This window comes from Elephas maximus, chromosome 3 (genome assembly GCF_024166365.1).
Source record: "Elephas maximus indicus isolate mEleMax1 chromosome 3, mEleMax1 primary haplotype, whole genome shotgun sequence".
Taxonomy (NCBI): Eukaryota; Metazoa; Chordata; class Mammalia; order Proboscidea; family Elephantidae; genus Elephas; species Elephas maximus.
The window spans coordinates 125,606,462-125,622,258 of record NC_064821.1 but is presented as its reverse complement, the minus strand read 5'-3'; the positions used below and the strand labels follow the sequence as shown (position 1 = coordinate 125,622,258).

Genomic DNA, 15,797 nt, shown 5'->3' with positions numbered 1-15,797 from the left:
TTTTTTTCCCTAAACATACAATTTAGTGGTATTGCTTACATTCTTTGAGTAGTGCAACCTTACTCTCCTTTTCTGAGCTGTTGCTCCCTCATTAACATAAATTCACTGCCCCCCAAGATTCCTATCTAATCTTTCGAGTTGCTGTTGTCAGTTTGATACCATATAGATAGTTTTTAAAAGAGCGTAATGCTCAAGGCAGACCTTTTTTACTAGTTTCTAAACTATTGTTTGGTTTTAAGATAACTTCAGGGGATATTTTTGGTTTAAGATTTAAAGATGATCTCAGGGCAATAGTTTGAGGGGTTCATCTACCTTCCATGGCTCCAGAAAGTCTAGAGTCTGTGAAAATGTGAAATTCTGTTCTGTATTTTCTCCTTTTTGATCAGGGTTCTTCTATGGAATCTTTAATCAAAAAGTTCAGTAATGGTAGCTGGGCACCACCCAGTTCTTCTGGTCTCATGGCAAAGGAAGCAGTTGTTCATGGAGGCAATTAGCTACATATTCCGTATCCTCCCCCTGTTGCTGACTCTTCTCCTTCCTCTGTTGTTCCAGATGAATGGAGACCAATTCTTGTGCCTTGGATGGCTGCTTGCAAGCTTTTAAGATCCTAGGGAGTATGTATTGAGCTAGGAGGTAGAACAGAAGCACTAAGCACATTATTAGGCTAATTAGCTGGCATGTCCCATGAAAGCATGATCCTAAACCTCCAAACCAAGGAACCAAGTGCCATGAAGTTTCTGGTTGTACATAAGTAACCTCAGTAGCTACCTACTCTTTTTTGTTGTTGTGAATATATCTATTACAAAACTTCTGCCAATTCAACTTTTTATAGGTGTGCAACTTATTGACAACAATTACAATAATTGGCTGTGCAACCCTACCCTTAATGAATGTGATTTTACCATCACCGTTAACCTGCTTTTTCCCTCTCCCTCCTGCCCCTGGTAACCACTAATAAACTTTGTTTTCTATATATTTGCCTTTCCTTGTCTTTTTTTATGGAAACCTTGGTGGTGTAGTGGGTAAGTACCTGTGGCTGCTAACCAAAAGGTTGGCAGTTCAGATCCACCAGGTGCTCCTTGGAAAACTCTATGGGGCAGTTCTACTCTGTCCTATAGGGTCGCTATGAGTCAGAATTGACTCGATGGCGACGGGTTTGTTTTTTTGTTTGTTTTGTCTTTTTATATAAGTGAATTCATACAATATTTGTCCTTTCGCGATTGGCTTATTTCTCACAGCATAGTGTCCCGAATTTTGTTGTTTTTTAAATCATAGTGCCACAAGGTAGGTAGGGGCAGATACTATGCTTAAGTTTGGACACATTGAATCAGGACCAGAATTCAGAATTCACTATCTTTGGCATACTGTTTGTTTTACTGGGTTGCCTTTTAGAACAGTAGTTGGAGACTGAACATAGGCGTTCCTGATTGCTTTTCTAATTTCCCTTGCTTTAGGATGTCCTTTCACCAGTTTTCTTCCCCAAATAATCTCATTTTTATTTAGTTATAACTTTCTATATGTACCTTCAATTGTCTACCATGTGCCATAATCCTGTGAAATAGCGAGAACTCAGTTTTTATTAAGTGATCAGAAAAGGACTCTTTGAAGAAGTAACATTTAATTTGAAACTTAAACAGTGAGTACAAGTTAGTTGGATGAAAGGGTAGGGAGGATATTCCAGATAGAAGGATCAACACTGTGAAAACCTTGAGCTGGGAAAGAGCTTTACAGTTTTGAGAAACCAGAAGAAAACCTTTATGACAGGAGTATGGTGAGTATGGGAGTTAATGATATGGCACAGGTCCCAGGTCATGTAGGACATGTTAAGCATATAAGTCCTTATTTTCAGTGTAGTAAAAAGCCGTTAAGGAGCCCTGATAGCACAGTGGTTAAGTGCTCAGCTGCAAACTGAAAGATCAGCAATTTGAGCCCACCAGCTGCTCTGTGGGAGAAAGATGTGGCAGTCTTCTATAAAGATTAAAAAAAAAAAAGATTACAGCTTTGGAAACCCTATGGGGCAGTTCTACTTTGTCCTCTAGCGTTGCTATGAGTTGAAATTGATTCGTCAGCAATGGGTTTGGTTTGATTAGGAAGCCATTGAAGTGTTTTTACAACAGTGGAGTTAAAATAATCCAATCTAAATTTTAAAAAGAGCACTGTGGTTGCCATGTGGACAGTGGATTAGAGGGGGGAAGAGAATGGAATTAGGAAGACCAGTTAGGAGGCTGTTGTAATTTAGGCAGGAAATGGTGATAGCTTGCATCAGCTAGGGTAATAGGAAAAGAGTGAATGGATGGCAGATAAACATTTTTAGGAGAATGATTGGTTGATAGGATATGGATGGAGTGGACAGAGAAAGGGAGGTGTATAGTTTAATAATGTAATGTAATAAAAAAAATTTTTTTTTTTAATCATACTATGAAAGAACCCTATAGGTCAGTGCTATTGTTTTCTTGTTTATGCAAATGAGAAAAAGTTTAAAAAACTTTGCCAAGGTTACTAGCCAGTAAGTACTAGAGCAGAATTTTGAATCGAATTTTGTGTGTGTTGCTCCAAATATCCTCTGTTCTGGACTCTACATAGTACTGCTTTCATGAATTTTCTTTGCAACTCCTTTCATTTCGTTGGAAAAGATGTGGATGACAAGGTTATAGTGTTACTAAGAAATGGCTTAGTGGATATCTGTCAGATCCCTGGGTAAATTTATTGCAGGTCAGGGTTTGGTTCTTTGCCCAGTTAGTTTCTTGTAACTGAATAGATTCAAAGGGGGGTTGGGTTCCCTCAAGTGACTCAAACTCGTAAAAAACTATACTGCCTTAAAAATTTCTAGCTTGTACCACTGGTTAGATAGCTATAGCATTTTCTAAGATACAGAAACCTAGAGGAAGAACATATCCACTTGAAAGTTAGCTTTGAATGTGTTAAATTTGAGATGCCCATGATAGCCATCAGTTTGGGCATTTGATAAAGTCTGGAGTGCAGATGAGATATTTGCCTTTATGTAAATTTGGCCATCATTGGCATATATGTGAAATATAAGATCACCCAGGGAAAAGAGTGGTAGAGAGAGGAAAAGTGTTAAGATCAAGTTCTGAGAAACCCTCATATTTAGATGTCTGTTAATAATGAAAAGAACAAAAAAGAAGAGAGTTGCCAGAGAGATAAAGAGGAAAAGTAAAAAAGTGCATTACAGTGGTCAAGAGAAGGATTGTTCAGGAATGAGGGAATAATCACCTGTGACAGATGCTATTGAGAGGGATTGAAAGGTGTGAATTGGATCTGGACTTTGGTGATACGTAGGGAGAAATCCTAGCTGTAAACAGGAGCAGAGAAATAATAGGTACTGGGAGATTAGTGCCGTCAGTTCTCTTGAATGACTAGAAGTTGATCCGTGTTAACCTTCGATTCTACTCTGACATTTTTCTTTCTTCGTTTTTAATTAGCCCACCTTTGACACAGTTTTTTCTTGATTGTGGAGGACTAGCTCGAACAGATAAGAAACCGGCCATTTGTAAAAGTTATCTCAAACTAATGACAGAACTGTGGCATAAAAGCAGGTATGCACTTACTATTTTTTGTCTTCTTTATTATGTTTTAAAATGAATACTATAAATATTAAAAGGATGGAGGTACATTTATACAGCTAAAAAAAGCAGAAGAGAAACAAATTTGAGCGCAAGTCTTGAGTTCTGTTTTGGGCATGTTATGTTGAAACTGAACATCTAAGTGAAGATGTCATATAAAACAAATAATTGCCACTGAGTTGACTCGGACTCACGGTGACCCCGTATGTGTCAGAGTACAACTGCATTGCACAGGGCTTTTGGTGGCTGGTGTTTTGGAAGTAGTCCACCAGGCCTTTCTTCTAAAGCACCTCTGGGTGGACTCAGATCTTCAGCCTTTCAGTTAGCAGCTAAGCATGTTAACTGTACCACCCAGGGACTCCAGAGGTATCATATGGAAGTTTAGAAGTATCTGGACTGGAAATACATTGTTGAACTGCTGAAGCAAGTTCAGGCTGCTATTATTGAAACCTTGAGTTTTAATGCAGAAGTAGATATTCTGACAATGCTAAAATCAAACCATAGACACTTCTATCATTTTTCAGTTTTTTTCCTTATGTTTATTCTAAGGTGTAGTATTAGAATAATTGTTTGCTGTAATATTTAGTTTTAGAGCTATTTAGGGAATTGCTTTTACCAAACCTAACCATCTTGTTTTTTTTCCCAGCTTTAGCATTGACTGTTTTACTTTTAAGTAAGACTCTTGGAATTTTAATGGTTTGTTATGTGAAAATTTCTGTGGTTACTCAAGTTTTAACCTTCCTATACTCATAAGTATCTCAGAGTTTTCTTTGAGATATTTGACTTTCTAGGAAGGGTAAAAGTATTTCTTGAGTTAAATGAATCTTAATACTGTCATTTCAATGTGCTGGGAAAAGAGAACGGAGCTCTTTAAGGAGCTCTTCTCGGGGGCGTGTAAAGGTAAGTATTATTCAGATCTCTAACATTACAAACCAGATCTCCTGTAAAGAATAATCCATTGCTGCCACAGAATCTCAAGTTTCTAACTCCCTTTCTACATAGGAGCACTTGCGCAGAACTGTTGTGTTTAAACTTCTTGTCCTGTAACTGTACTTTAAACTTAATGTTTTTGGAAGTTCACCAAACTTCAAAACCATTATAGAACAGAATTCTTAATTGGTTAAGTTTCTTGTAAGTGCCTGACCTTTTTATACATTTGGTTTACTTTTTGTTTGGTTTTGTGGGTATTTGATGAGTGGTTTTAAGTTTTATTTGGATAGTGTACTAAGGTGCTTCTTAATTATCCCAGCAAAGAAGTTTTATTTTAAGTAATGATAGAAGTCTTTTTGAAAAGTCATACAGTGAAGCAACATGGGGGAGGAGAGCAGTAAAATAACTGCTTATGTATTTACCAGAGGTCCCTGGGTGCTGCAGATGGTTTGCAGATTGGCAGCTAACCTAAAGGTTGTGGGTTCGAGTCCACCCAGGGGCTCCTCGGAAGAAACGCCTGATCGTCTGCATCCATAAATATTATAGCCAAAGACAGCCCTATGAAGCAGTTCTGCCCTGTAACACATTGGGTCGCCATGAGTTGGACTCGATGGCAAGAGTTTTTTTTTTTTAAAATATATTTATCAATGATGAGATGTTCTGATGAGCCTATGAAAAATAATGCTGGACATTGCTGAATGATTTTTTTGAAACATAATCACTTTTCAGTTTACTTAGTACTTTGAATTCTTGGTTATTTCTAAAATAAAAATTAAAAATCAGAGAATTTATCTCCTTAAATATATTTTCTTACTCAGGCCAGGATCTGTGGTGCCTACTAATCTGTTTCAAGGAATTAAAACTGTAAATCCAACATTTCGGGGGTATTCCCAGCAGGTAAGTCTTTATATTGCTTTTCAATCATAGTATGAGTAATCTTTTATAAATTCGGTGAAAATGCTATTATGGTTTAATATAGTCATTTGTATTCTGATATAATTTGCTTATTTCATTTGCCCATTTATTTTTTGGGGTCATCATTCTTTGTGTCTTTCTTTACCATATTTGTTGCTTATAATTTTCCTACTTTCTTTGAATATTATTATGATTTTTTGAAATTTTTAAAATTTGGCATGCTGAAGATACGTCAATATATTTCTTCTAGTGCTTTTAGCTTAGAAAAATTTCACAAAGATCAGATAAATTTTCACTTTTTCTATGTTTTATTCTTATAATTTACATTTAATTCTTCAATATATGTGGCATTTATTTCAGTATTATAATCCAAATTAAGTTATTTCACAAACAGCCAAGAAATTGTCCCAGTTATTTAGAAGCTCTTCCTATCTGATTTTTAAAATTTCCTCTTCGTTCATCTTTATTTATGCTTTTACTAACATATAATAGGGTCTAATTCTGGGCTTTAAAATTTTTTTTTTTTAATTGTGCTTTAGGTGAAGGTTTACAGAGTAAATTAGTTCAGTAACTTATACACAAACTGTTCCGTGACATAGGTTACACTCTCCGCAACGCGTCAGCACTCCCTGAGTTCTCCATTTCCATTCCTCCAGTTTTTCTGCTCTTCCTGCCTTCTCATCTTTGCTTTTGGGCAGGTGTTGCCCTTTTGGTGACATACAGATGATTGTTTTAAGGAGCACTTTCCTTAACCAGTGTTACTGTTTATTTTATAGGCCTATTATTTGGCTAAAAGGTGATCTCTGGGAATGGCTTCAATTCCAAGTTAGAAGTGTGTCTAAAGGCCATACTCTCAGGGGTTCCTCCAGTCTCTGTTGGACCAGTAATATCTGGTCTTTTTTATGAATTTCAATTTTGTTCTGCAATTTTTTCCTGCTCTTACTGGGACCTTCTGTTGTGATCCTGGTCAGAGCGGTTGATAGCAGTAGCTGGGTCCTTAGCCTTCAAGTCCAGTAATTCAGTCCTGCAAGGTGTTTGGTTGTGTCTAGGATGTTTCCATGACTGTGCCCCTGTGTGCTCTATTATATATACATGTATATGAATATACATGCAGCGTATACATAAACGCATGTGGAAATAGCCATAGCCAAACCTATATATGCACCTGGCTGTGCTTCCGTAGGCCCTCCCATACCTATTCAGCGTACATATCTACTTAATGTATCTACTCATAAATTATTTTATGTTATTAGTGTTGTAGGATTGTATATGTTATATTTATTGTTATTGCCTTTTATTCTTGTGTACCTCTCAGTGTCTTCCCCTCCTTGATGATGTCGTGTTGACTTCCCCCATGTCTTACACTGCCTTTCCCTTCACCAGAGTTAACACATGTCTACTCTCTAGTTAGTGATTTTCCTACCTTCCCCCTCCCGTCCCTGGTAACCATCAAAAAATGTTTCTTTCTCTGTATAAACCTTTTCTTGTCTGTTTATAATAGTGGTCTCATAAAAGGTTTATTGTTTTGTGATTGACTTATTTCACTCTGCATAAAGCAGTCCAGATTCATCCATGCTCTGAGGTGCTTTGCAGATTCGTCACTGTTCTTTATCATTGCGTAGCATTCCACCATGTGTATGTGCCATAGTTTTTTTTATCTATTCATCTGTTGATGGGCACCTAGGTTGTTTCCATGTTTTTACTATCATGAGTAGTGCTGCAGTGAACGTGGGTGTGCATATGTCTATTCGTGTAATGGCTCTTATTTCTCTAGGATATATACCTAGGAGTGGGATTGCTGGATCGTATTTTATTTCTGTTTCTAGCTTTTTAAAGAAGCACCACATCCTTTCTCCATAGTGGTTTTACCATTTTACATTCCTACCAGCAGTGTATAAGAAGTTCCAGTCTCCCCACAATCTCTCCAACGTTTGTTGTTTACTGGTTTTTTTTTTTTTGGATCAGTGCCGTTATTGCTGGGGTGAGATGGTATCTTACTGTAGTTTTGATTTGCATCTCTCTAATGGCAATTGATTGTGAGCATCTCTTCATGTGGTGGTGTTATTGTTGTTAGGTGCTGTCAAGTCGGTTCCGACTCATAGTGACCCTGTGCACAACAAAATGAAACACTGCCCGGCCCTGCGCCATCCTTACAATTGTTGTTATGCTTGAGCTCATTGTTGCAGCCATTGTGTCAGTCCACCTCGTTGAGGGTCTTCCTCTTTTCTGCTGACCCCGTACTCTGCCAAGCATGATGTTCTTCTCCAGGGACTGATCCCTCCTGACAGCATGTCCAAAATATGTAAGATGCAGCCTCACCATCCTTGCCTCTAAGAAGCATTCTGGCCGCACTTCTTTCAAGACAGATTTGTTCCTTCTTTTGGAAGTCCATGGTATATTCAGTATTCTTTGCCAGTACCGCAATTCAAAGGCGTCACCTCTACTTTGGTCTTCCTTATTCATTGTTCAGCTTTCACATGCATATGATGTGATTGAAAATACCATGGCTTGGGTCAGGCGCACCTTAGTCTTCAGGGTGACATCTTTGCTCTTCAACACTTTGAAGAGGTCCTTTGCAGCAGATTTGCCCAATGCAGTGCGTCTTTTGATTTCTTGACCGCTGCTTCCATGGCTGTTGATTGTGGATCCAAATAAATGAAATTCTTGACAACTTCAGTCTTTTCTCCGTTTATCATGATGTTGCTCATTGGTCCAGTTGTGAGGATTTTTGTTTTCTTTATGTTGAGGTGTAATCCATACTGAAGGCTGTGGTCTTTGATCTTCATTAGTAAGAGCTTCAAGTCCTCTTCACTTTCAGCAAGCAAGGTTGTGTCATCTGCATAATGCAGGTTGTTAATGAGTCTTCCTCCAATCCTGACGCTCTGTTCTTCTTCATGTAGTCCAGCTTCTCGTATTATTTGTTCAGCATACAGATAAAAAAAAAAAAAAAAGTATGGTGAAAGAATACAACCCTGACAGACACCTTTCCTGACTTTAAACCAATCAGTATCCCCTTGTTCTGTCTGAACAACTGCCTCTTGATCTATGTAAAGGTTCCTCAGGAGCACAATTAAGTGTCCTGGAATTCCCATTCTTTGCAGTGTTACCCATAGTTTGTTACGATCCACACAGTCAAATGCCTTTGCATAGTCAAGAAAACACAGGTGAACATTCTTCTGGTATTCTCTGCTTTCAGCCAGGATCCATCTGACATCAGCAATGATATCCCTGGTTCCACGTCCTCGTCTGAAACCGGCCTGAATTTCTGGCAGTTCCCTGTCGATATACTGCTGCAGCCATTTTTGAATGATGTTCAGCAAAATTTTGCTTACGTGTGATATTAATGATATTGTCCTATAATTTCCACATTCGGTTGGATCATCTTTCTTGGGAATAGGCAAAAATATGGATCTCTTCCAGTCACTTGGCCAGGAAGCTGTCCTCCATATTCTTGGCATAGGCGAGTGAGCACCTCCAGTGCTGGATCTGTTTGTTGAAACATCTCAATTGCTGTTCCATCAATTCCTGGAACCTTGTTTTTCGCCAATGCCTTCAGAGCAGCTTGGACTTCTTCCTTGAGTACTGTTGGTTCCTGATCATATGCCACCTCTGGAAATGGTTGAATATCGACTAATTCTTTTTGGTATAATGACTCTGTATTCCTTCCATCTTCTTTTGATGCTTCCTGTGTCGTTCAATATTTTCCCTGTGGAATCCTTCACTATTGTAACTCGAGGCTTGAATTTTTTCTTCAATTCTTTCAGCTTGAGAAACACCAAGCGTGTTCTTCTGTTTTGGTTTTCCATCTCCAGCTCTTTGCACATGTCATTATAATACTTTACTTTGTCTTCTCGAGAGGCCCTTTGAAATCTTCTGTTCAGTTCTTTTACTTCATCAATTCTTCCTTTTGCTTTAGCTGCTCGACGCTCAAGAGCAAGTTTCAGAGTCTCCTCTGACATCCATCTTGGTCTTTTCTTTCTTTCCTGCCTTTTCAGTGACCTCTTGCTTTCTTCATGGCTGATGTCCTTGATGTCATTCCACAGCTCCTCTGGTCTTCGGTCACTGGTGTTCAGTGCGTCAAATCTATTCTTGAGATAGTCTCTAAATTCAGGTGCGATATACTCAAGGTCATATTTTGGCCCTTGTGGACTTGCTCTGATTTTCTTCAGTTTCAGCTTGAACTTGTATATGAGCTACTGATGGCCTGTTCCACAGTCGGCCCCTGGACTTGTTCTGACTGATGATATTGAGCTTTTCCATCGTCTCTTTCCACAGATGTAGTCAATTTGATTTCTGTGTGTTCCATCTAGCGAGGTCCATGTGTGTAGTTGCCGTTTATGTTGGTGAAAGAAGGTATTTGCAATGAAGAAGTCGTTGGTCTTGGAAAATTCTATCATTCAATCTCCAGCATTGTTTCTGCCACCAAGGCCATATTTTCCAACTACTGATCCTTCTTCTTTGTTTCCAACTTTTGCATTCCAATCTCCAGTAATTATCAATGCATCTTGATTGCATGTTCGATCAATTTCAGACTGCAGCAGCTGATAAAAATCTGTTTCTTCATCTTTGGCCCCAGTGGTTGGTGCGTAAATTTCAGTAATAGTCGTATTAACCGGTCTTCCTTGTAGGTGTGTGGATATTATCCTATCGCTGACAGCACTGTACTTCAGGATAGATCTTGAAATGTCCTTTTTTACGGTGAATGCAGCACCATTCCTCTTCGAGTTGTCATTCCCAACATAGTAGACTATATGATTGCCCAATTCAAAATGGCCAATACCAGTCCATTTCAGCTCACTAATGCCTAGGATATCGATGTTTATGCATTCCATTTCATTTTTGACAATTTCCAATTTTCCTAGATTCATACTTCGTACGTTGCAGGTTCCGATTATTAATGGATGTTTGCAGCTGTTTCTGCTCGTTTTGAGTCGTGCCACATCAGCAAACAAAGGTCCTGAAAGCTTTACTGCATCTACGTCATTAAGGTTGACTCTACTTTGAGGAGGCAGCTCTTCCCCAGTCATCTTTTGAGTGCCTTCCAACCTGGGGGGCTCATCTTCCAGCGCTATATCAGACAGTGTTCCGCTGTTATTCGTAAGGCTTTCACTGGCAAATGCTTTTCAGAAGTAGACTGTCGGGTCCTTCTTCCTAGTCTGTCTTAGTCTGGAAGCTCAGCTGAAACCTGTCCTCCGTGGATGACCCTGCTGGTATCTGAATACCGGTGGCATAGCTTCCAGCATCACAACAACACACAAGCCCCCACAGTACGACAAACTGACAAGACACGTGGGGGCTTCATGTGTTAGCCATCTGAATATCTTCTTTGGCAAAGTGTATTTTTGGGCTGTCTAATCAGTTTCATTGACCTGTCTGTTTTTGTGGAGCCCTGGTGGTGCAGTGGTTAAAGAGCTTGACTGCTAATCAAAAGGTCGGCAGTTCGAATATACCAGGGGCTTCTTGGAAGCCCTTTGGGGCAGTTCTCCTCTGCCCTGCTTGGTCTCTGTGAGTTGGAATCAACTCGACCTGCAGTGGATTCAGTCTTTTTTTGAATTAGTATGGCATGGCAGATTCAATTGTAGCTTTTAGTATTAATCGCTGGTCCTTTTTCTTTTGTTTTGTTTTTCTTTTGTTTTAAACCTGTCTCCTTTTCACTTTTTCAGATGCAAATTATTGGATCTCACCCTAGAGATTTGAGTTGGTAGGTGTGAGTTGAGGGCCAGGAATTTGTATTTTCAGTAAACACTCCAGGTTGATCAAGGATTTTTCTTTGAAATACAGTGCAATATTTGATAAAACTCTAATTTAAACTAACTTTATAAAATATTTGAATTTACGACATCTCTCTGAATCCTAATTGTCATATGAGGCAAATTCTTATTTTCTCTATGCCTTATTCTTCCATTTTTTTGTGGTTAATAGCACTACTCATAGCCGACATCCAGATTACCTTCAGTCTATTAATGTTTTATTTGCATAACTTTCTAGAATTTAGTTCTTCTCATCCTTCCAGTGCCTTATGTTCTACAAACCTGTATTTCTTAACGATGTTCATTTATGAATCAATTGATAACCACGTTTTGCATATTATCCTTTAAGTTTTTACATATACATATTTTTAATGAAGTGATAATATCTATGTTGCTGATGTATTAGGATGCTCAAGAATTCCTTCGATGTTTAATGGATCTTCTTCATGAAGAATTGAAAGAGCAGGTCATGGAAGTAGAAGAAGACACTCATGCTATAACAACTGAGGAGAGTATGGAAGAAGACAAGAGCCAGTCAGATGTAGATTTTCAGTCCTGTGAATCTTGTGGCAGTAGTGATAAAGCAGAAAATGAAAACGGATCTAGGGGCTTTTCTGAAGATAATAATGAAACAACAATGTTAATTCAAGAAGATGAGAACAATTCAGAAATGTCAAAGGATTGGCAAAGAGAGAAAATGTGCAATAAGATTAATAAAATAAATTCTGAAGGAGAATTAGATAAAAATAGAGACTCTGTGTCTGAAACAGTCAACTTGAACAACCAGGAAACTGTCAAAGTGCAAATACACAGCAGAGCTTCAGGTGACAATTTAATTTGATAATAAAAGTGGATAACTTTTCTTTTAATAAATACTCTCTGGTCCTTTACAGAAAAAAAAAAAAAAAAATTGCCAATTCCTGACCTGGATTGCATTAACTTTATTCCTTTCAGAAAGTACTGGAATGAGTTTCTTCCCCTAACTGCCAAATATTCAGTCTGCTTTTAGTCATGGTTGAGATAATAAATGCCTGTGTGAAAAATATTTGTAAATTGGAAAAATCCCTGAAGATACTTTGTTTCAGGGTCTCTTATGAAAATATTTATTGAGTCCTTGTAAGTCCCTCCCATTGATAGGGCTATGTGTAATATACTAGGAATCCAACAATAAACTATCAAGATAGTTCTTGGGGAGTTTATATTTTCTGAACTCATCTTATGATTTAATTCTGAAAAAGATCCTTTTTGTCAAAGGGGTTTATTTCCTTTATTAGAGTAAGAATGAAAGAATTTATGATTTGCCTAAACGTCTTGTTTGAGTTTGATTGCTGACATACCATGTTAGTGATTACTATGTTAGTGTGGGAGGATAATCTCTTTTCCCATGTGGTTTTAGACCTTTCAAAAAAGTATCCTGAATATCTTTTATTTCTTTTTAAATATCTTAATATTAAATTGAGGCAAGTATGACAGTTTGTCTCACTTCCTGAATTGTCTGTGACAGTAGTGTGTTACAAACATTAAATGAGTTCCTAGTTGGAAAATCATTTATTTTGCTTAGAAATACTTTGTCAGCTGTTTCACTTCACGTTTGTTAACGTGAATTGTGTTCAAAATCCTTAATTAAATCTCCAAATTAATTAACAGTATTTTACTTGTAGAAGAACTTAACATTTAAGATAATAATACAAATTTTAAATATTACAGAATATATTACTGATGTCCATTTAAATGACCTGTCTACACCACATATCCTCCCATCAAATGAAGGTGTTAATCCACGTTTATCAGCAAGCCCTCCAAAATCAGGCAATTTGTGGCCAGGATTGGCACCCACACACAAAAAAGGTAAAGGTCTTCATTATTCAAGTATAAATCATGAAATGTTAATCTGTCCTTTAAAACTGACTTAATAATATTTTTACACAACCATGACTTAAACATTTTTTTTGTGTGTAGAACTCTTTAATTTACATATAGTGAATTAACTTTTTTTTGTGTAGAGTACTGTGAGTTTTAACACATACATAGATTGTTGTTATCACCACTGCAAACAGGATACAGAACAATTCCGACACCCCAAAGAATTCTCTCATGCTGTGTTTAAGCCCTGGCAATGTTGATCTCTTCTCTTTTCCTATTGTTGCCTTTTTCGGAATGTCATATAAATGAAATCATACAGTATATAGTCTTTCAAAGGTCACTTATTTCACTTAACATAAGACATTTGAGATTTAGTCACATTGTTGATTGTCTGAATAGCTCGTTCCTTTTTATTCCTGAGCAATATGGCTGGACCACAGTTTATCCCATTCATTCATTAAGACGTTTGGGTTGATCATGATTTGATTATGAATAATGCTGCTATGACATTCATGTACAAGTGTTTGTGTGAACTTAAGTTTCCACTTGTAAATATCTAGAAGTAGACTGGGTTATAGGTTAGTTTTTTTTTTTTTTTTTTAATAATATTTTATTGTGTTTTCGGTGCAAGTTTACACAATTTAGGCTCCCATTCAAGAATTTCTATGCATGTTGTTCAGGGACATTGGTTACATTCTTCACAATGTGTGAACATTCTCATTATTTCTGTTCTTGTTCCGTTTCCATTCATCTAGTCTCCTGCTCCCCTTACATTCTCATCTTTGTTTTAAAGTAATTGTTTACTGTTTGGTCTCATATGGAGATTTTTTAAAGGAGCACAGGTAATATTTTTTGAGCCAATTTGTTATTTTATGTTAGCTTTACATTTAACATTTTACAAAACTGCCAAACTGTTTTCTAGAGTGGCTGTGCCGTTTTGCATTCGCTAGCTATATATGGGAGTTCCAGTATTAAAAACTATAAACAGCGAAAGACAAAATAAATAAATGGGACCTCATAAAAATTAAAAACTTTTGTTCATCAAAAGACTTTACCACAAAAGTGAAAAGGCAAGCTACTGACTAGCAGAGTATCTTTGGAAACTGTATATCTGATAAGAATCTAATAACCAAAATGAATATAAAACTTTGACAACTTAACAACAAAAATGACAACCCGGTAATACTTGAATGAACATTTCACTGAAGAGGACATTCAAATGGCCACCAAACATCTCAGTGAAAAGATGCTCAATGTCATTAGCTATCAGAGAGATACAAATCAAAATCGTGGTGGGATAACTATTTCACTCCCAGTAGGATAGTTAAGATTAAAAAAAAAAGAACAAATGTTGGCTCAGATGTGGGAAAGTTTGAACTCATATTTGTTGTTTTTGGCAGTGCAGAATGGTACTGCTGTTATAAAAAACAGTGTGCTGGGTCCTTAGAAAACTAAAAATAGAACAACTGTTTAACCCAGCAATTCTACCCCTAGTTATATACCTGAAAGACCTGAAAGCAAACACAGACTTATACACCAGTATTCATTGCAGCACTCTTTACAATAACCAAAAGGTGGAAACAACCTAAATGCCCATCAGCAGATGAATGGATAAACAAAATGTGGTGCATATGTACACAGAAATACTACTCAGCCAGTAGGAGAAATGAAGTGTTGATACATATTACAGTATGAATGGGGCTTGAAGATATTTTGCTGAATGAAATAAGTCAATCACAAAAGTACATGTATGACCTCACTTATATAAAAAGACAAGAAAAGGTAAATGTATAGAGACCAGTGTTTATTAGTGGTTACCAGAGGCGGCAGGGAGAGGGAAAGGAGGGGATTATTGCTTATAGGGTACTGAATTTCAGTTTACCATGATGGAAAAATTGCATTTATTAAGGGTAGGGTTGCACAGACGATTTTAAGTGCTGTCAGTAAATTGTACGCCTGTAAAATTTGAATTGACAAAAGTTGTGTGATAGACATATTTACAACCATGACCAAAAAAAAAAAAAGGCTGCTGAGTCTGCTTATGTATGACTAAACACGTCATGGGATTTGGTTCCTTGGCTTGGAGGTTTATGGTCATGGTTTCATGGGACATTCCAGTTAATTGGCCTAATAAAGTATTCAGTGCTTCTGTTCTACCTGCTAGTTAGTTGTGTAGTGCCTGGGTGTTAAAAGCTTGCAAGCAGCCACCCAAGGCACAGCAATTGGTTTCTGTTCACCTGGAGCAACAGAGGAAGGAGGAGAATCAAGAATAGGAGGAGGATATGGAATGTGTGGCTGACTGCCTCTATGAACAACTGTCTCCTTTGCCATGAGAGCAGAAGAACTGGATGGTGCCTGGCTACCATAACTGAACATTTTGATCAAAGATTTTCTAGAGGAATCCTGATCAAAAGGGGAACAGAATTTCAAATTCTCATGGAATCCAGGCTTTCTGGAGCCATGGAGGCTGAATGAACCCCTGAAACTTTTGCCCTGAGATAATCTTTAAACCTTAAACCAAAAATATCCCCAGAAGTCCTCTTAAAACCAAACAGTAGTTTAGTTGAACTAGTAAAAAATGTCTGCCTTGAACATTACGCAGTTTTATGAACTATCGATATGGAATCAAATTGACAATAGCAACTTAAAAGATCAGATAGGAAGATTAGGGGGCAGTGAGTTTATGTTAATGAGGAAGGAACAGTGAGAAAAGGAGGGTGAGGATGGTTGTACAACTTGAAGAATGTATTTGATG

The 15,797-nt window shown here is 37.5% G+C and overlaps 1 protein-coding gene across 2 annotated transcripts in view; it reads left to right on the top strand.

Moving 5' to 3' along the window:
* Positions 1-15,797, top strand: part of USP33 (ubiquitin specific peptidase 33) — an 88,958-nt gene that overhangs the window by 42,797 nt on the left and 30,364 nt on the right. For both annotated transcript variants that reach the window (XM_049875582.1, XM_049875581.1), the window contains exons 8-11: positions 3,444-3,557; positions 5,333-5,411; positions 11,586-12,003; positions 12,887-13,027. In XM_049875582.1, coding sequence (XP_049731539.1) covers positions 3,444-3,557; positions 5,333-5,411; positions 11,586-12,003; positions 12,887-13,027 — 752 coding nt within the window. The remainder of the gene's footprint in view (positions 1-3,443; positions 3,558-5,332; positions 5,412-11,585; positions 12,004-12,886; positions 13,028-15,797) is intronic.